This window comes from Elaeis guineensis, chromosome 12, assembly GCF_000442705.2.
Source record: "Elaeis guineensis isolate ETL-2024a chromosome 12, EG11, whole genome shotgun sequence".
Taxonomy (NCBI): domain Eukaryota; kingdom Viridiplantae; phylum Streptophyta; class Magnoliopsida; order Arecales; family Arecaceae; genus Elaeis; species Elaeis guineensis.
In genome coordinates this window covers 3871255-3892879 of record NC_026004.2, presented here as the reverse complement: position 1 = coordinate 3892879, position 21625 = coordinate 3871255, and the positions used below count along the sequence as shown (strand labels likewise).

The following is a 21625-nucleotide window of genomic DNA, read 5'->3' as shown; positions in this document are numbered from 1 at the left end:
GTAAACATTGAAGAAAGTAACCTATATTAATATCAACTCAGAAGCATAGGGAAAATTGCACATCAATCTTTCAAATGGAATTTGACCCGATGTAAGCATTATAATTTGTCAAAATCCTGTTAAACATTCATGAAACCACTGCACCATTTCAGAACTGACTGGTCTGAACCAGTTATCCAAGAATTGCCATGCAAAGATTAACCTCCTGAATCACCAGCAAAAGGGAACAAAGACGCAAATCATAGAGACAAATATCTTCCAATAGATGCAGGCACCACCTCAAGAAAACAGCATCCCGCACTTCACAGTAGTTCCATCGGACATTGTTATCTTTACAGCAGTTCACGTATCCTTTCACTTCAATGATAATAAACATTTACAGGCCTCTGCTCTCCATCTCCTAACCTAAATATGTTTTTTTACTGGCATTGCTGTTGCCTTAGGTGTAACTTGAATATAGGAGCAAATATACATAAAGAGAATCAAAATTCTTATTTAGACAGGCCTATGATTTATTTACATTAACGCCACAAGACAAACTTTCCCATTTTACGTTGAAAAGAAAGACTAAGTAGCTGGTAAAGCTAGCCTCATTATCTGTACAAAAGTTTCATCACTTTAACTCCTGCTGTTTCTCATGAAGAATGCAAAGAGATCCCAATGCGCCTTTCTGCAGAGTAAAACATACGTGTTTCAGTTAAAAATTTAAGACAGTAGTTACTGGGACTGTTGATTACACAGACCATGCAGTGCGAGTGGTCAAAAAATTTTAGTCAGCAAGTTACCTCCTGTGGCAATAAGCTTTTCAACACGGGCAACGATATGTTTCCCATACGTGTACCTTTTCAAGGCGTTCAAGTGAACCTTAATGCGTGAAAGGATCAGTTCACGGTTTCGATCATCACAGGTCTCAAGAACCTTCTGTACAACATAGTTAGCAAACTGATCTTTCATCATCACCTGTCAAGCCATTTCAAATATTCAAGTTTATCAGTTGGAGGGTGAAATTTGTGAACGACCAGAGCACGAAAACCACTGGTATGCTGCTGAGATTTACTTACACGAGATAGAATTACCATATTTTTGTTGTTATCATATAATAATAACCATATGCGTTAAGTGAACAAACCAATCAGTTGCCAGAATAAGGGCACCATTTTCACCAAGTAACATTCATTATGTTAGCCTAAGAGAGACTGTGAGGACGCAAAAGCATAAAAATAATCTGATGACCTCATTTCCCTGTTCTAGTTTCTCTCTCAGTCCAAGTTTGCACGTTTCCAGCAAACTAATCCACTATCACACAACAAAATTACGTATAGGTGTTTGCAGCAGATTAAGCTTGTTTCTCAGAAAAAAACGTGAATGTATTTGTTAAATTGTATTAAAAAACTATCTAGAGCTTCAAGCGAAACTGCAGTAGACTCGATATTGTCATCTTCTCCTGACAAAGCAACCACATTACAAGCTTACACAAGCATCTTGACCAGAATAGGTTTATTTTTTCAAGTTATTAGAATAAGGTGGTTTGCTACGAGTTTTACTCGCATATAGTTTCAAGTGATAAATCACAGTGGCTTCATAGAACTGCAAACCAGCTTATTTTTAATAAGGATCCGCACAACTGTTTAACATCTTGTTGTTTCAGAGCTGCAGCACGAGAGATTAAAGCCACAACTAACCAAGAGGCCTATATACTTCTTCCTTAGCCACAGGTGCAAGTCCTTGATTTCTGCAATTGGATAGAACAAAATTGAGCTTACTGCAGGGCGTGAATAAAAACCCAATGTAACTTCACACTTCTATCAACAAAACCATCATGTGAAGTGAGGTGTCGAGATCTTGACACAACTGGTTAGCTTGCAGCCAGCTTAAATGTCCTATGTTTTTCAAGCTCTCTTACATGGATGTCGTTGCAATGGTGAGAATATACCAGTAAATGATTTGCTGGTGGAGCTTTAATGCACTCTTGTTGCCCTTCATCATTGCGAACTGCACTGCTTTGAAACTTGGGTATACATGCTTTAGGTTTTTTCCTATCTTTCAATTAGAAGTGTAAGGTCCAATGGTATGGAGCAATTGTCACGTAACTCCAGGCCAGTCAAGGTTGAGATCTCCATTGCTTGGTTGAATCAGCATGTGTACGAGGGTTGTGCTTTAGGGTTTTGACAATCATTCAACCAGAAGGAAGAGTGTATCCTCCAGCGATGAGGACCACATTGCTAAATTGTAAGGCAAGTCTAGTCAAGGCTCAAGTAATGTAGAATTTTCAATGTAGAATTTTCTACAAAACATGCACAACTTACTGTAACATGGTAATGTTGAGTACTATTAGACTTTCATGTAAAGATAGATAAAGGGTCGTAAAAGGCATATTAGGAAACCTAAACCTTTGATAAGCTAGAATATATCTAGAAAATGGTACAGATTTCAGTCAAACTATATTCTGAATATAAAAATGACCTTTGAAATGGAAAGTTTGGCCCTTGCATACATGATAAACTAGAAAGTCTCCCAGGTGGCTGCTACTGCTAACAAACATTGCTAGTTTACACAGAGAACATATGAAAAACACTATCAAATAGCCTCAGATATGCATGTTGTTGCTGATCAAATATCATACATGCATGCAAACACAAGCACATGTGTGCACACCGACAAGCACACGCACACACCGGTAGCTCCAAATAGCTGAAGAATTGTTTGTGAAAGATAACAAGTTCTACAAAAACTTTCATTCAATTAACATTAGCAATGGGCTTCCGTGGGGTGGGTGACTCAAAGACAAGTTGACATTACAAAATACTCCAAACCATGGTCTTGTGACACCAACTTCGATCAAAGCACAACTATAAAATAAGATATTTCTTAATAATAAAAAAACAAGCACTAAGGCATTCTCATACAGATATCATTCTAAAAATTGGCAATCTATAACTGCTCCCAATAAAAGATTGCAATATGTACCTGTAAGGGTTCATTTTCATCGGTTGAACCAAGCATCTCATTTATTAGGAGTTGGCGTTCCTCTGGACTCCCATATGTCAAGCACTTTTCAACAACATTGGAAGCAAATTTCTGCTGGCTCATCTTTACTATCTGCCCGGTAAGCTTGCTAATTATAGCAGACCGTTCTTCTGGTTTACCATGTTGCAGAACATGCTAATGTAACCAAGCAGGAAAACCAAGTTAGTCAACACCCCAAATGAATATTATCTAAATAAAACAATCCTAATGGCTATACTTAGATTGTTAGGAATACTGATGCACAATCATGGCAAGTATTGAAAGAAGAGAGGCTTGAAGCTAGGTTCGCCGTCTCGGTACTGGATCCCTTACTACTATCATTCTATTATAGTGTCGGTACATAATTCGGTACGGTACGAGACAACATACTAAGTGCTGGTATGGTATGAGACAGTATACTAGTATAATACTAGTATGGTATGATAAGCCACATACTGGGTGGTAAGGGGTCAGTACGGCAGACCATAGCTTGAAGCATAACATGCTGAAATTCCCACACAATGATTGACAAGCACTTGTAAGAAACGACACAACTAGAAAAGGTACTACAATCATGGAACAAACCATGAGCAAGAAGTCAAAATCTTGTGCATCAAACAGTTCAAATAACTATCATGCATGCCCAGGCATGAGAGAGAGAGAGAGAGAGCAAAATACCATGCACCTCAGACTATAAAACAATAACCAACACTAATGAATAACATAACCTTGAAAAGCAACAAAATATAGCTATAATCGGTTCTGAGGTTCACACGTCATAGTTGATTATGTTCTACATTATGCAAGCCAACAGTGTTTATATTAGGATACTTCTAAGAAGCAACAAAAACGAGCCACCATGAACATGGAGAATGATCAATGAAAAAGGCTGCGAGATTCAGGACTTTAAGAGGCGAAGTAACTGTTGAATAGAAACAGATTTTGAATGTACCAAACAGACAACTGATCAATTTGTGTGAGAAAGTTTTGGATCTAAATCCTTTCAACAGATACTTGTTTCAGAAATACAATCTACTGAATAAAACCTGTACATGAAAATAAGCTATACCAAAAACATAGAAAAATTTGGCCCCATTACATTGTCTAGGGTAATTTTTGCAGCTAAAATAAACAGGAACCAACCTTGCGAAGTTAGATGCATAATTAGTGTCGTGGACAAAAGGAACTGTCAAAACATATTGAATTGTCAATAATTCAATTTTTTGACTTTTCTCAACCCAATATATCTCCTACTTAACAGTTCTCCATACATATGAAACCAGAGAAGCAAATTGCTCACTTAATTCAGAAATGCATGAATGCAGAATCAGATGTCTCTACAGGTTTCAGAGTGAGATTTAACCATTCAAGGAAAACCTCAACCTTCCAAAGTTGAGCAGCCACTATCTTAACTCAATGAATGGCTGCAGAAAAGAAGAGTTTCCCCTAATAGATTATATTTATGCTTGTGCCATCATAGTCTGATATATTACATTATTGTGGTTGGAGAATGAAAATAAGGAATCCCTCCCGATCTCTCTTTATTAGTATTTCTGCTGTTAGGTTTAAACTTCAGTCTAGTAAACGTGGGCATAACATTAGCTGAAGTGTTTCTGTGATTAAGCTAGTGTTGAAATCTAAATCATTAGATTCACTATCTGTTATCAAGAATCATCTTGATAACCCCAAATAACATAATGAAGGTTTTTTAACCCATTTCTTCAAAACTTTCAGATATATATAAGTTAATTCAAATGGTATTCCGATATATAAATAATATAGTTTAATTTAACGCTATTAACACAAGTGATTTATTTGTAAGTTAATCTATATAAAATGAACACTGACATAGTTGAAAAACACTTGTTGATCATGGTTGTGTTATTACACATATATCTTCATGTGCAAATGCAGGTACATAGAACTCCGAGTCATCTTTACTTCTTGTACCTCTTTCCTCTCTATCCCACCACCCTTCAGCTTCTGCAAATCTGAATGCTAATTCATATGGCTCTTAACCATAGGATCCTGTTTCAAAGAAGTGGTCAAGACATTCTGGAAATTGAACCTTCATTTGTAGACCTTGCTTCTCTATACATCTGATAAACTATCGATGGTGGACCATTTATGTGGATGACGAAAGAGCACATGAAAACTACTAAAACTGAACGCCCAGCAAATAATGACAGAGAAAGGCAGCTAGTTTGGTTAGGATGACAATGACCTGACCATTTATGCAATGAAAGCAACATTACTAAGCCCTATGAAGGATTAATAGTTAACAATACTTCAAGGAAAGCAGAAAACTACTATGATCCTAGTCATATGCCGCTTGATTGTACAACTTCAATAAAATTATTAGTGTTCTAGCAAGCAAGACAGCATGACAAACTTGGCTAGCATCATCAATATGTCAGCTTACACAAGGAACGGTAGAACCAATTTCACCATCCTGTCCCAGATAAAGTAATCTCCATGTCAAAGCAACAATGTGGAGAACATGTGATCAATATAAAAAACAGACAGAGAAGAAACAAACTGATGTTGTCATGATAACCTTACTGTAAAGCATGAAGCTAAAAAAACAACCCAGCCAATATAACCTTTGATTAAGAGAAATGTTCTTTCCGATAACAGAATACAGAGAAACAATAAGACAAACATATCAAGCAAGAAGGGAAAAAGATCCTACTTGAATGACATAATTTCCATATTGGTCTTGTGCTAAAGAACACACAGACTGGAGGATCTCATCCATCATAATGCTTTGTGTTTTTGGATCATTACAGTGCTCCAGGACCCTCTGCCAGCATTAAACATCCATCAAAGAACAAAATCATTAGAGAAAAATGAATGAATGAAGGGATTTTATAGGATCTATAAACGATAAGTAATTGTTGCACCTGAATGACCCGGCAACCATATGGATGGCTGGAAAGTGCAACAACATGCCCATAGAATGATGATATAACAAACTGGATTCTTTCTTGGGGAACACATTCGATGCATTTCTGGATTACATGGTTACCATTCTGATCTCGAACACATTTCATGATTGATCCATCAAGCTCTAACACCATTTGAGTCTGCTGATCTACATCAACGACTTCTAATGCCTGCAGAAAAGCAAACAACTGAGTTTCCTCAAGGTGATACCAGATGTCTCAGGACCCATTATTGATCTAAAGCATAATTAAGTAGGAAAAATCATGTAAAGAAATAGTATTGCATGACACAATTAACCACAGAACACAAGCAATGGTAAGAGTTCAGCACAATACGGTATGGTATGCCACCAGCAAGTAGAACATGCAACTACCAACATTAGATACACATGCACATTTATTTAAAAATCAATATGAATATAAATCAATATGAATATCGATATAAAGGAAATATTTCAGGTTGTAGTTGTCTAGAAAAAAAAGAAGTTTAGTGATGGAAAAATGCAGATTTCATCAGTGTAGAATGGAATATAAGTTCAGAAAGCACATGATGCTAGGGGTAAATGAATGAGCATACACATCTGCACACCGATGCCTAGGTGCTTGCCGCCTTCGAAAAGTTAAGACAACCAAGAACCAGAAGCTTTAGATGGACAGCTGGCAAACCATTCATATAATTCATAAGGCCATACAACTAGGCATTATACATATAACCATAAGTAGCCATTCCATAAATTCTTAGTCAACAATTAACCTAGGAAGCATAGATACCGGTATGCAGTACGGGTCCTTTATGATATGAGTACGCCGATACGGAAAAAATTGAAAAAGCCACGAAACAGGTACGGCTAAATATTTTATATTTTTATTAATATTTGAATATATATAATATTCCAATATTAATATAAATATTATATAAAAAAACTGAATGATATATATAATATTTGAATATCAATAAAATTAAGTTCTCAAATCTCAACTAAATTTATAGGTATCATCATAAAAAACAAACAAACATTTGCAATTAACGAAAAAAACTAGCAGTCTAAATAAGTAGAAGAAATCAAAATAGTAAGTCTTGATAATCAAAAGATAATAGTTTCAGCTGCTTCATTCTCTGCATCATCAGCAAAAAACTTCTCCATATCTGATTCATCAAGGGATAAACTTGCAATCTTAAAAATGCAGAGATAGGAGTATCGGTGCCACATCAGAAACATACCCGCACCGAAAACGTATCCAATGCTGGTACATGCCTGAAATAGGAGTACCGATGCTACATAGCAATTAACTGACTGAAGAAACCAGACATCAATAGAAGCCACTATACTCACTATACTCCCTCTCATTTTCTTTTATTTCTATTTTTCGTTCTTTTCAAAAGCACAATTATTTCATTCCCATAGACTGTCAATGCTTCTGAGTAACAAGTATATAATTGAACATAGGCAGGAGCCAAAGATGCTAAGGGGCAGTCTATTACAGCGTTGAACATGATTCCAAGTACTCAAGATGTTGTGTGTGCAAAGGAACATGGGACTTCATCTTGCTTGTCCAGGACCCGACGTCATGCAACACAAAATACTAATAGGAAATATCTTATGAGCACAAAATGCTATTGTTAATACTTTTTAACACTTCTAATCAATTATACTTAATTGCTATTAGTAATCTAAGAAAATTAATTTAAATTTGTAGAAGTTAATATTTTATTATTTAGTCTTACATCCATTGTGCATGCAAGTTTACTAAAAATCTTTCATTCATCATAATTAACTTGAAGAGACCATGCAACACCACTCAACAGTTTGCATCAAAAACAATGGACGGTACCAATAGGAACTAAGCAAAGCAAGATTCACAATTAGATACAATAAAAGCAATGCCGAAGACTTGTTAAAGTTATTGATGTATTACCTCTACCCTGAAAGGAAGCTCCAAGAGACAAAGGATGACCAAGGGAGTCTTTAAAACTGCTAAATTGAAAATATTAATCTAAATGTTGTTTAAATTAGAAAGCTAGTGATGCAGGACCATCTTCCATGCATCGGGCACTTCACGTGGTTGCAGTCATATCCTAACCTGTCATTTTGGCCTCTTTTTGGGTCCTTTTATTGGGTTTTGGAAGATTAACAAGTTGAAAGATGGCAAAATCCTAGTTCTATGAAGGGATAGATTATAACAGAGAAGTACCTGACAAACAAAAATCTCAAGATTTTTAATTAATTGAAATCCAATACCTGCCACCATACAGGCTATTATTTACAAATTTTAAAACCATTTACACTAGCACAGGAAGAGCAATTATATTAAGACAAAAGGTTGATAAATAACTAAATGTTGTGACTTGTTAGAAATGAAGTCGGTACTTAGCAACAAGTGATAAAATAGCTTGAGTCAGGACATTTAAACCTATTGACATAAACAAATTACACTTAGCAGATATGATTAAGAGTAAAAGATGACTCAGAAACAACATAAGCCAAATGGAGCTTCAAGCAAACTGGAAATCACAAAGAAGCATGTCTGTTGGAACATCCTAGTCAAAACTCAAGACTAATGAATTTCATAGCAGAACAAGGATTATGACCCAACCTTCTGAATTACTCTACAACCGTACATTTGAAGAGTGAGAGGCAAAACATGGCCCTTGAGTTGACTTGCTAGCTGCTTTCTCTGGATTTCAGTACCATGCTCAAAGAACTGCCAATACAAGTGATGATCCACAAGTTCAGACTTTTAAGTTATAAATGTATGTAGCTAACTGTAAAAAATAAAGACAACATACTTTCTGTATAACATAATTTCCAAAAACATCAGTCATCAAAGCACGAGCTTGAGGAAGTATCTCAGGAAAAATTTTATTCTTCTCTTCGACTGAGGCAGTTTCAAGTTTCTGTTGAATAAAACGACTTCCATACTGATCCGCACTAGAGAAGGAGAATACAATAATCAAATATCCACCCATAATCACTTTCACTGACATGTAAAATGAGAAAGTATATATGGGAACAACAAAATAGTACCTGAATTCAACTACATGACCTACAATATCTGAGAGTTCAAAAGATCGAGTTTTGTTGCTTTTTAATTCTTCCAACAATGATGATGCATAATTCTCTTCCATAACACCATTTTCTAGGTTCCATGATCCCATGGATCCAACAGCGGCACTTCGCATGAAGGAGGGGGAACGTGACAAACGCTCATTTTGCATTGCAGGACTCCCAGAGCCCAAAGGAGAGAGAACAGAGCTAGATAGTGGACTTGCCGGATATGGCATGCCAAGACCAAAAGCATGACCGCCAAAGAAGCCATGATTTAAGCTACCAGATTTTCCAGGTAATGGCATGCCATACTGCAATTTCTGCTGCGTAAGCAATGCTCCAAGATATGCTTTTTGATACTCGGACAAATCCATGTGTGAAGTACCAAGATAGTTCCTCCCTAAAGAAGGATCCAAGGTTGCAGCAGCATGTATGGCAGCATTAGAACTGCTATGTAGATATTGTGCATATAGGGGGTCCATAATTGGTAACTGGAAACCAGATCCCACTTGGTTTCCATTTATATTCAGATATGGTCCTTCTGCAGCTCCTGCTACTGTTACACCTGCAAAAGTAAAGCATATGCACAGGTGTTAGGGTCACAGAAGTAGCACAAACTATAATTTCATAGGGTTTGGGGGAAGGAGGGAGTCTACCTGCATCAAGATGACTGTTCAACATTGTTGGTGTTCCATGATTGACAGAAAAAGCTTTTGAATTAGATCCAATGAAGTCAACATTTGCCATATTAGAGTTCTGATATGGATTATTAGAGCCTGTGGAACTGGTTGAACCAATAGAAACTGCTTTCTTATAAATATTTGGATATGGTGATTGCTTTGGCAAGTTGATTTGTCCATTTGAAGTTAATTTAGGTGAATTCAGATCTGTTACACTACCATTTTTCTTGGAAAGATCATTGTATGCCAGAAAAGGAATAGATGGAGGTTTTAGTGATTCTGCCTCAGACTTATTTGTGATTTTCTGCTGCAGATATTGTCTATGATCACTAGGCACATTGAACAGCAATTCAGATTGATCAGCAAACTCTTGATGAAGCAGTCCTTGAACATGACTTTCTCCATCTGCTATTTGGTTCTTGGATAGGCTTAAATTAGACATAGCAGCTGTCAAATCACCACCATCAGTCAAACAAGAGGAAACACCACCTAAGCCATTTGATCCAACTACGGTCTTTTTATCACTATCACTGATCCTTCCTCCTCCAGGAGGAACTATGGGGCTTGGGGCCCTCTGTATTAATTGAGGATCAGGTGTTGTACTTCTGGATAGAGAAGATCCAACAGCAGATGCAAAGGAATGAGAAATTGATGAACCAAGACTTTGGACCCTAACAAGACCAGAGGAAGTTGCTCCAGATTGCCAGCCATCTATAGTGTCTGCTGCATTATGAAGCTGTGTTAGATGCAAATCAGGAACTCCTATTGGATCAACATTGTCAAAAGCATTACGACTAACTGGGCGTGAAATATGCGGAGACACAGAAGTAGGGTGGCCAGGTTCTTCCTGCAAGTAAAACAATTTTCATATGATCAATGATATAAAATATCAAAACTATCCAAACTAATGGTAAAATTCAGTTCAGAACCGGCACGTGTTACTAAGCCAACATAGGAATAAAACTATGGAAAATCACACTAAGATCCAGATAACATGCAGAAAAAGAATTGAATAAAGTGAAAATCAAAAGCAAAAGGTTAATCTGAAGCACCATTGAGTCAAACTTGTGGTCTAGCCACATGGTTGAAGCAACTAACACAGCCAACTGTACTGCAGTGTTTCCTGAGTCGAACAGCAGCACAAAACAAAACTAATGTTTAGCATGTTTGATACAAAATACTGTTTTTAATGAAGTCATCAAAATGCAAAAGGTGGGGGAATGGATCAAGAAGCTTTTCAAGAACAAGAGAATTGAGACAGCTTTCATTTCAGAGAGCTTGGCTTTTGATGGAAAGAGTGAAACATAAACAAAAAGGAAAAACGAGGAGAAACATTGAGGGAAGAATGTTGCAGAACAGAAATGTAGTCCAGTAAATATTGCCTTGCTGATGGAGCTATAATGCAAGAGCCTGTACTAAACAGTTACAATTCTATTCTATCACAAAGGAAGGAAAACTTAACATTTGAACAGTATGCAATCCAATTTCACTTTTCAACATCTGGATCCCTACCTTGGCATTTGTATCCCAGGTCCACAGGCAAAGCTTTCTTCATTAATTTAAGCTACTGATGAAAAAATACCAAAGCATAATATTAGCATGACTTAATTGTGGACACTTTCATAAGATTTTTGTATAACTCTTTTTGGGATTCTACAATGCTTTGGAGAGCAGAACCAGCATCCAACCACCCCAAAAATATATAAAAATAATATTCAACCATAAGGCAAAGTAGCCACTACATATGTGAAGCCATATGTCAGGAATACATAAGTTATAATTTGGCTAACTAGTTTTTCTAGTTACAAGGAAAAATCTACATGTTTGGAGATGAGAATTGTGGCCTGCCCAAATTTCCACCAATTATTATGCAACTTAGGCAACCAAGAAAGTTATTAAAGGTGGTGATAAAAAAAAAATCAGTGCCTGAACACAATATCTAACCACAATTTAGCTATGAAGTTACATCTTGAAGGTGGTTTCTTCATTAGACAACCAGTGGATAAATATTGTGGAAATTTTATAGCTACAGTTTCAAAGCACATAATAGGCTTCCAAGAGAAATAACTACGGTCGGCTCTAGGAAAAGATGCGCCAGTAGTAGCTATCTCTAAGCTCTTTCCTGCCTAAATTTGTCATGAATGAACTTGAATTTGGCATTAAACGAGTGTCATGGCAGATGATATTTGCTGAGGAATAGTTTACCTGGAGATTCTGGTTTTGGGGTTATTTACATGTTCGACACTTGTGACACTTCATGACACTACATACTATCAAATCATAATGCCATCATCATTATATTTCCACCTTTGGCAATTCTACATGGAAGTTATTATGTCTAACATAATAATTAGCAACCAATTTATTAATGTTTATGAACATAAGCAGCATATGTAAGATTATTTGTTATATGCACAGGTCTAACACATCAGTATATGGTGAAACATACATATATAAGATACATGCATCTCCCTTTATCCAAATTTTAGAAGATCCTTGTATTGGGTTCTTCCGGACACTCGGAAACTTGACAATTTGACATCCATGTTATGTGTCCAAGTAAGATTGATGATGACGTTGCTAGATAGTGTTTTAGCCTTTTTGCGATTAATTATTTGTCAACCAGATAGAAGAAATCAAAGTTTGCCATACCAATGTGGACCACCTCATACCGGCCCCCTTGTTCCATATCAGTACCATACTAAGATTGCAAACTGACCCTCGTATCTAGCGTATCAATACTGTATCATCAAGCTACCAATATAGGGTCCAACACAGAGATTGTGAACCTTGGAAAAAATATAATAGAATAAGATAGAAGATTTTGATGAGTCTTGTTAGGTGTGCATGTCTTTGATGCTGTCCCTGGAGCATATAGACTTTCTCAAGAGGAACTAGAAAAATTTCATTCCTATACTATTGGGATACATCCTCACATTTTGCAATCAATATTATGGTCACTAGCAAAGATTACTACTTTAATTTGGCAATCACATATCACCATGAATAATGAAACAATATATCAGAAGAGAGAAAATAGAACTACTTCAGAGTCTGCCTAAGGTGGAACTCTACTAGGAGAAAAGTATCAGAAGATGGATAAGTTACTTCCCAATGGGAGAAAACCAATTTATAGGGGGAAAGAACAAGTTCCAACAGACAAGAAATCTGTACCATTTATGAAACTAGAGAAACAGGAAGCTTTGCACAAAGACAAACACTGGAAAGAGAACTCATGGCCTAAAAACCCATAAACTTAATATAAAACAAAGTGAATTTTAGACCCTAGTTTTGGGATTCCATTTTTCTTTGAACTTAAAAAGAAACTTTGAACGAATAAAAAATGAAAAAACAATGGACAAAGTGTTAACTGTTATAATGAGAATAGGGCTAAAAGCAAGAATGGAATAACAAAAGAAAGCCTTAGAAAATAAGGGAGTAAAATCGGTAGAATTAAAATGAAGTATCCAGAAAAAGCAGGCATTGGGAAAAAAAAAAGGCAACCAATTACAATGGTAGATTAAATGATAAGACACTAATGAAATGGTGATAATCAATACCTGTCTTTGAGACTTCAAGAAAATTATCCACAATGGTGTTATCAACAACTATCTTTGAGACAAAGAAAAATATCCAAGATGGACAGTAATATACCAGAACATATTCCAGGAAAGAAACATAAGCGACAAAGAATAGGACACCATGCAACTTCAGGCGACCAACAGAAACAAGTGCTCCCTAGAGCCTCACAGACATGCAAAGAAATTTTCACATATCAAAAACCATCAGTCTCAAATATATCTTAATTTCACTCATCCTAGTTTCCATCAGAGAAGCCGACTGCAAGAAACTTAATCTTAACACCTATAATACAGATCGTGCAATCAGTCAACAGTCTAGCCTGTAACAGAATTATCTTTCCCAACTATAAAAAGCAGAAGATGGCCTATCATTAAAATAGAAGAAGATAGCTTATTATTAAGTTATTCAGCTATAAGCCAAAAATCACATATATAATAAAATGCGATACTTCTGGCAAGGAAGAAGAAGGGGAAAGGACCTGCAGGGCATCTGCAAAGCTTTTTCTCCTTGTGCCTAACCCAACGCCTGGCAACCCAATAAGCCCATCCGCGCCCCGCTCGAGCCACTCCGCTGACTGCTGCTGGGACAGCTTCTGCTGCACCCCTCTACTTGGCTCAACCATCCCCCGTTCCGCATCACGCACTGGGAGTCCCGGCTGCAAAGAAAAGAGAGAGCTGCTGCTCCCATCACCATCGCCCGACTCCTTCCTCCTCATATCACCAATCCCTCCGAACAAACCAGCACGAAACCTCTGTGCCGCACGCCAGTCCTCCTTCGAGACCGCGGGAGGAGGAAGCCTGGGATTCAAATTCTCGTTGGAGTAATAGTAGGATAAATAGGCAGGATGCGATCGCATCTCATCCTCAGACAGCACATCTCCGCCATCCTGGCCATCAAAGAGGCGGGTCTGGGCAAGTCCGGCGTGCCCGAACAAGCTCCCAAAAGCGGTTCTTGAACCCTCCACCGTCGGAGGAGCGCTGCCACTCCGGAAGATATTGATCTCATCCCGCTCCTGATCGAAAGCAGCTCTCCCTTGCTGCTGCTCACGAAGCAAAGCCTCGAGATCCTTCTCGAAATCATCGAAATTCCCATTCGTTAGGGTTGCTGGCGCCATCTTGACGGAACTCTCCGTTACCATCCTCAACACCCTAATTTCCTCCAGAACAAAGATACCATATTTCTAAAAAGAGAACCACAAGAAAGGAGAAGGACCTCAAAAAATCTTGAATGAAAGATCGGATCAGAGGCTCAAAACTCTCACCTTTACGCAAGTCTCCCCATCCGACCGGTCGGATATGGCACCTACAACGCCTTCTCTAGTTTGGATCGAAAGATGGAGCCTTTCTTATTAAATAACGGAAGAAAAATCAAGAAATCGGGATTTTCAGATTGATCCGAGCTAAGTCATGGGTGAAATCAAGAAACAAAAGAATCTAAAGGTCTAAACTTTTTCGATCTCGGATCGCAGCGAGGGAGAGAGAAAAATAGGATCTAGGGTTTGTGAAACCAAAGCGATCGGAGCAGGCTTGCAGAAGAGCATATGATAGATGAGAAGGTGGTGGCGCAAAGACGGAAGAGGCAGGTGAAGAAAAACGGCTCGAGGACGCATCGATGATGGGTTATCCGTTGGATCGACTTTGGAGGGCCGATGATCATCGGTGGCGTTGTGTTCGTGGCCCAAGGGTGTCCGGTTCTGAGCAAATCGGCACGTGCGCATATGATAGAATCACAGCCATTCATTTGGTCGGATGGTGGAATGAAACTTCCTGGAGAGCAAATCTTCGCCGTGCATTCCCGCCAGGACTAGGCCTAGACCGCGAGGCGGTCCTGGGCAAACGATACGGACCCAGTTGTTAGGTGCCCGAACACCAGTCCAATAAGTCGGCTTAGGTTCGGTCCCCAATTGGAATTGGGTGTGATGCTCCAGTTCTATGACGACGGACCCAATTAGGCAGCCCACCTTTGGCCGCGTTCTGCAACATAGTAGAAAGAATACGCTCGCTCCTTTTCCTCTGCAATGCAAATGAACTTTGTTTTTCATTCATGATTCTACAAAGCGTATCTAAAAGCTCGAAGCCTAAGCAAAATCGCAATGAAAACTATGAACAATCTTCTCAACAAGTCGCCCTTAAAGAAAAAATAAAAAACCTTCTGATTAACTACGCATACATCCGACATCAAACAGTGATCTATCTTAGACCTCTTAGATTGTGCACGACTCTATGCAAATTCTGTGCTAAGCCGATGGCATTTAAGATGAAGTCGATTCTTCCTCAATTGATCTATCTGAAGCATGGGCTGTTTGTTGGCTGCCACAGTATTTCCAACAATATCCTCATTGCTTAGGAGTTTATGCATGATCTTTGTCATACTCTCATTCGATGCTGTCTCATGACAATTAAATTAGATATGGACTGAGCTTATGATCACATAAGTTGGCAATTCCTTGAGCAGGCTCTAGTAGAGTATGGGTTTCATCCTTATTGGATGCTGGATTATGGTGTGTATTATCAGTCTCACCTTTGCCATCCTTATTAACGGGATGCCCTTAGGCTTCTTCTGCTCTCCTATCCCCTTACTTCTTCATTTCTATGCTAATACTCTTTTGCGAGCCTTGCGCACTGCGGTTCAAAGGCTGGCGTTGGACCCTTATGTTCCAGCTTCGGGGGCTCAGCTAATTTTGTATTTACTTTTTTGCATATCACTGTCTGCGGGTGGGTTTGGCTTCTATCCGAAATATGGTTGGTTTTAGGATTATTCTAGAGGAGTACTGCTCTACATCGAGCTAGAAGATGAATCTTCTCGAATCCCTTTTATACTTTAGCCCAAGGACACTAGCTCAGATGCGGCACATAGTTAGGGATATACCTGGCATTGTAGAGCATAGTGGGGCACTACAATACCTGGGAGTCCTCATGACTGGCAGAAGGCTGAGGAGGGCTGAGTGGGTCGGAGTGGAGCAGGCAATTCATGAGAGGATGGAGGGCTGGCAAGCTATAGATCTTTTGATGATGGACAAGGTTACCTTGGTGAGGCCGGTTCTTAGCTCTATTTCTATTTACCTTCTCTCTAGCATAGTCTTGCCCAAGACCCTAGCAAGAAAGTTGGAGTGATACTTTTCGAGTTTGCTTTGGGGCTTGCATCCAGATGGTAATGTTGTGTACATATTGGCCTGGGATATTATGTGCCAATCGCTAAGAGATGGTGATCTTGATATCTAGTCCTTAGCTACCATTCAAGAGGCTCTGCTTGCTCGATATGCAGCTAGATTCTTGCTTGACTCCGACAGCTTGTGATGTATAATGATGGAGCCAGGTATGAGACATGGTCAACAGGTAGAAAGGGGGGTGAGATATGAGTTGGAGCTGCTCCTTCCTATAGAAAGAGATCTGCACATGTGCCCCTCATGTAATCTCTCAGATAAGATGGCTTATGGTGGATAGCCAATCTGCAAACCTCCTGCTAGACTTGTGGATCACCGATCCATCCTTGAGTTGGTAACTGACCTTTATTAGTATTAAAATGGGAGACTCGATTAGGATATGCGACCTTTTTCACCTTGATGGCAGGGGCTAGAACCCAGTGAGGGTGGCCGAACTTTTTGGAGAGTAATTGGCAAAGCGCATGCAATCTTTGGGGCTTCCTATACATAGTACCCAGGACATCATGGTTTGGAGGTCCTTCTGCTCTTCGAGGGTGGTGACAGCTGACTTTTACTAGTTGTCGCTGGAGAGAGCCCACTAGATGGTTAGATGTTGGTTGGATTTGAAGAACCAAAGTGTGCCCGAGATTCTATTCTTTTTCTATGGAAGGTTGCTTGGGGATAGCTTCCGACCAGGGATATTTTGAGGGACAAAGGTATGGATATCGAGACAGCCTGTCCGTCCTGCGATTTGGAGGATGAGATTACAGAGCACGTTCTTTTTGTGTATGAGGACTCGATAGATTTGGCATCTGGCCAGTATGCTCCATCTTATCTCTCAGACCAAGGCTTCGATCCTGACCATTCTGGACTTGCTCAGGTGGAGCACCGAGACTGTGGTGACCAAGGTGGGTAGTGTTCATATTGCCTATATTGCCAATTAGATTTGGCTGTCCAAGAATAGCCTAGTATTTGAGTGTAGGAGATGGTCGGTGAGATTTATTCTGGAAAGGACCTTTGCACTGGCAACGGAGATAAGTAATATGACCTCGAGATATCCAATGATCTGAGACTCTCACCCTGCTCAAATAGTACCCCAGTGGGTGTTTATTTCTTAGGAGCCTCCTCCTCCGATGTGTCTTAAGGTCAGCTTCGATGGAAGTATCAGGAATCGATATGGTGGCATCGGCTTCGTCTAGACTTATGGTGGTGGGGGGTAGCTATCTCTTTTTGAGCCCATTGTTCTTGGTGCAGAGCTTCATATGCATGGGTTAGGATTATCTATGCACGATGGATCCTACATGTTGATCACCTAGTCATTAAGGGTAATCCGACTATAGTGGTGGCTTGGATTCAGGGGTGTATACGGGACATCACTGCCCACCCCCTTTTGCAGGATCTTTTGATCTTATTGGCTGGGTGTGTCACACTAGATATCAAGCATACCTTCATAGAGGTAAAAATGTTGACAAATTGGATGACTGCATTTGTCGCAGAGCACACTAGCAAGATGCTTTGGATGGACGTGAGGATGGCCCCTAGACCATTTAGGGGCATTTTGCTTTCTGACTTTTTTTGATGTATTCATACAAGATTTGTATGAGTGATTTGTCTGTACCAAAAAAATAAAAAAAAATAGTGATCTATCTCAGCCATCCATTCCTTAATTTGTAGCAAAGCTTGCAGAGTATCATTATAAGTATGCAAAAAATAAGCATCATTATAAGGGCTCCTTCTTATTTCTGATGAAATCAAACGATTTGATCACATTATTAAAGTGGGTGTTTCAACTCCAAGATGCTTACTTAAGTCTATAAATGAATCTTTACACCTGGAAGATTTTATAATCACTATCATTGGATGTGAAATCCATAGACTGCTCTATATAAATATCTTCTTTAAGATATCCATTTAGGTAGGCAGTTTTCACATCCATCTGTTAGATTTTGTAATCGTAGTAAGCTGTAACAGCAAGCAGAGTCTAGATAGATCTCAGTATAACTACTGACGAAAAGATTTTTTGATAGTCAATGCCTTCGTATTGACTATAATCTTTCGCTACTAGTCTTGCCTTATTGATCTCTATCTGACTATCTAATTTAATTTTTTTTTTGTAGATTCATTTACAATCAATGGGTACAATACCTTCAGGTGAATCTACTAAAGTCCAAATCTGGTTGGAATGCATAGAGTCAATTTCTGACTTTATCGCTTCCATCCATTTCTCAGAATCTACATCTAACATCGCTTCATCATAGGTCTTGAGATCATTTCTAGTGTTTCTATCTCCCACAAAGAATATTTTCTCTAAATCTTCTGTAAAAATATCTAAGTATCTTTCAGGAGGATGAAAGATCCTACTAGATCTACGAGATGGAGGAAGTACCACATCAACTGACTCACTAATGGGTTCAAGCTCTTGGACTCGATGCTCTTCAAAAATCTTTTTTTCGAGCTCAATCCTCCTCCCACTGCCTCTGTCTTAGATAAACTCCTTTTTCAAAAAGATGGCATAATGGCTCACAATCACATTATGATCTTTTAAAAGATAAAAATAGTACCCCATGGATTCTTTGGGATATCTTATAAAACAAGCTCTAAGTGACCTAGTCTCTAACTTGTCCACCTGCTGTTACTTGACATGGGCCGAATATTTTCAAATCTTGAGATAATCAAGACTAGGCTTCTTATCATACCATAACTCGAATGGTGTGGTAAGAACAGATTTAGAGAAAACCTGATTCAGAAGATGAATAGTAGAAAGCAACGCATGTCCCAAGAAAAAAATTGAAAGATCTGTGAAGCTCATCATGGATCAGACCATATTCAATAGGGTTCGATTCTTTCTTTCGGATATCCCATTGAGCTGAGGCATCTCTGAAGGTGTCTATTGTGAAACTATACCGTTATCCTTAAGATAAGTCTGAAATTTTTCACTCAAATATTCGTCTCCTCGATCTGATAAAAAAATCTTTATGGGTTTATCAGTTTGTTTCTCTACTTCATGTCTGAACTCTTTGAATTTTTCAAAAGCTTCAGATTTATGGTGCATCAAATACATAAACTCATACCGTGAGTAGTCATCAGTAAAGGTTATGAAATAGATATAGCCATCCATGGTCTGTACATCAAATGGATCACACACGTCAATGTGAACTAGGGCTAATATATCAATGGCCTTTTTCTCTTGTCCTACAAAGGATAGCTTGGCCATCTTTTTTTGAAGACAAGACTCAAAAATTGGATAAGACTCGAAAGTCAATGGCCCAACAAGACCATCTTTCTTCAATTTGTTAAGTCTGTTCTCTCTAATATGGCCTAGCCTAAGGTGCCATAGATACTTTTGGCTAATCCTATCTTTAAGTCTCTTAGATTCTATGGCACTCACAATTTGCTCGTTAACGTTTACACTTACATCTATATACAAATGATAAAGACTGTCTATCAAATAGGTACGTGCAATAATTTTATTTTTAAAATAAATTGAACACAGATCTTTATTAAAATGAAAATTAAAATTATCTTGTGCCAATACAAAAATGAAAATCAAATTCTTACTGACTATAGATACAAAATAATAATTTATAAAAATAAACTAAATCCTAATGATAGCTTTAAAGAGTAGGTCTCGATGGCCACAGCAACAACTTTTGCCCCATTGCCGACTTGGAGAGTGATTTCGCCTTTTCTTAGTCCTCTAACTTCCTCTAGACCCTGCATAGAAGTACACAAATGAGCACTCAAAGTAGAATCTAAAATCTAACTAGAAGAAGAGAAAATTATTACATTAGTTTCAATAACGAGCAATTCAGACGTACCTTTAGAAGGGGCATCCTTCTCCTTATTCTTCACTGTGGCTCGGTATGCAGGATAGTTTCTTCTCTGGCTTTCGACATTACAGTGAAAATATTTTTCTTTGTCGTTGGCCTTTTTTTGGAGCTTTCTTCTTCTCCCTGCTCTTGGTCTTTTGCTTTTTCATAGGCTTTTTGTTTTTCTTCTTTTTAGTAGATTTATCTTGGAAGAAATCTGCTCTATGTAAAAATCATTTTCTTTAAACTTTTCAAGGTGTCTTCAGCTATTACTAGCATGTTCAACAACTCGGGCAAGATGCAATCAATCTTATTCATATGGTAGTTCATAATGAACTACCCATATGAACCAGAAAGAGACAGCAGGATCAGATCCAATTGCAGTTCTTTGTCCATCACCAAATCGAGCTTCTGAAGCTCCTCAATATCCTTGATCATTATCAGATAATGATTGTGCATGGACTGTCCATCACGTATTTTCACTCTAAAAAATCTACGAGAGACTTCACAGTGAGTCGTACGACTTTGCTCACCATACAACTCTTGCAGGTGAGTCAGAATCTGTCTGACAGTCCTCATATTTTCATACTGACACTGAAGATCATTGGACATGGATGCAAGAATATAGCACCTAGTCTTGTTATCTTCGTCAATCCACTTGTCAAGTGTAGCTCATTGATCAGGGGATGGACGAGCCGGCAATACAGACATCTCCTGATCTAGGCATGAGTCAATTTTTTGAAATTAAGAATAAATTTTGAAGTTAGTCTTTGTAGTTGATCTCGGTCAACCTATTTGTATCAATAATTCGGACTAGAAGATTTGAACTCGACATGATTAATTAACTACAGAAAAAAATAAATTTTAATTAGATGTTTGTACTTGTATATATTTGTTATAGGGACTTTAATAAGCAAACAAGGCTCCCACTATTTCTACGAATCTCCCACACTCCTCGAGTGGAGAAACGAAAATATATACGTGACCAGTTTCTAGTGGGTACTGTGCTCCCACTGATCCATGTGCACCTCATCTAATAGTTATTGGTGATGCATGAACCGATGAGTGGACAATACTTTATCTATTGAATCACTAAGCAAGATGTAGCAAGTTCAGTCTCTAAGTCCTGTGGCTTCACCTAACAATTATTGACATATTTTTTAATTAAATCAGACCCACCGTACACCAGCGAGTGCAAAATCTTCATTGGGTCCCTCACCTAATAGTTATTGGGTCTGACCCCATCTTTATCCCGAGACATCTAATGTCATAGAATGGTTGTATCCTCTCGATTTAACTGAACCACTATGATCAGTTGAGAACAATCAATGCCAGGAAGGCATTCGCATCTCTACAACGGTGGAAGACCGTTAAACTTCATATTTGATTGAGAAGATTTAGATTCAGGTCTCTT

General features: G+C 38.4%; 1 protein-coding gene across 3 annotated transcripts; it reads right to left on the bottom strand.

Moving 5' to 3' along the window:
* Positions 1 to 68: 68 nt before the first annotated feature.
* Positions 69 to 14829, bottom strand: LOC105055573 (pumilio homolog 1). 3 transcript variants are annotated; one of them, XM_019854172.3, is made up of 11 exons: positions 14522 to 14829; positions 13739 to 14440; positions 9655 to 10525; positions 8978 to 9563; positions 8740 to 8881; positions 8547 to 8654; positions 5910 to 6122; positions 5699 to 5809; positions 2968 to 3162; positions 786 to 960; positions 69 to 670 (listed from the first exon to the last, which is right to left on the bottom strand). In XM_019854172.3, the coding sequence occupies exons 2-11, from the start codon at positions 14396 to 14398 to the stop codon at positions 636 to 638; spliced, it is 3096 nt and encodes a 1031-aa protein (XP_019709731.1). In that variant the 5' UTR covers positions 14399 to 14440; positions 14522 to 14829; the 3' UTR covers positions 69 to 635. The 3 variants fall into 3 exon arrangements, with proteins under 3 accessions (XP_019709731.1, XP_073102437.1, XP_010935724.1); XM_073246336.1 differs by having other exon boundaries at positions 13739 to 14416; XM_010937422.4 differs by having other exon boundaries at positions 13739 to 14408.
* Between the last annotated feature and the right edge of the window lie 6796 nt (positions 14830 to 21625).

Coding starts and splice junctions, on each gene's coding strand:
- LOC105055573 (XM_019854172.3), bottom strand. CDS start 14,398: ATGGTAACGGAGAGTTCCGTCAAGATGGCGCCAGCAACCCTAACGAAT. Junction 6,123..8,546: donor GTTGTAGAGTAATTCAGAAG/GTTGGGTCATAA, acceptor GCTTTTCTGCAG/GCATTAGAAGTCGTTGATGT. Junction 3,163..5,698: donor ATGGAAATTATGTCATTCAA/GTAGGATCTTTT, acceptor TGGTTACATTAG/CATGTTCTGCAACATGGTAA.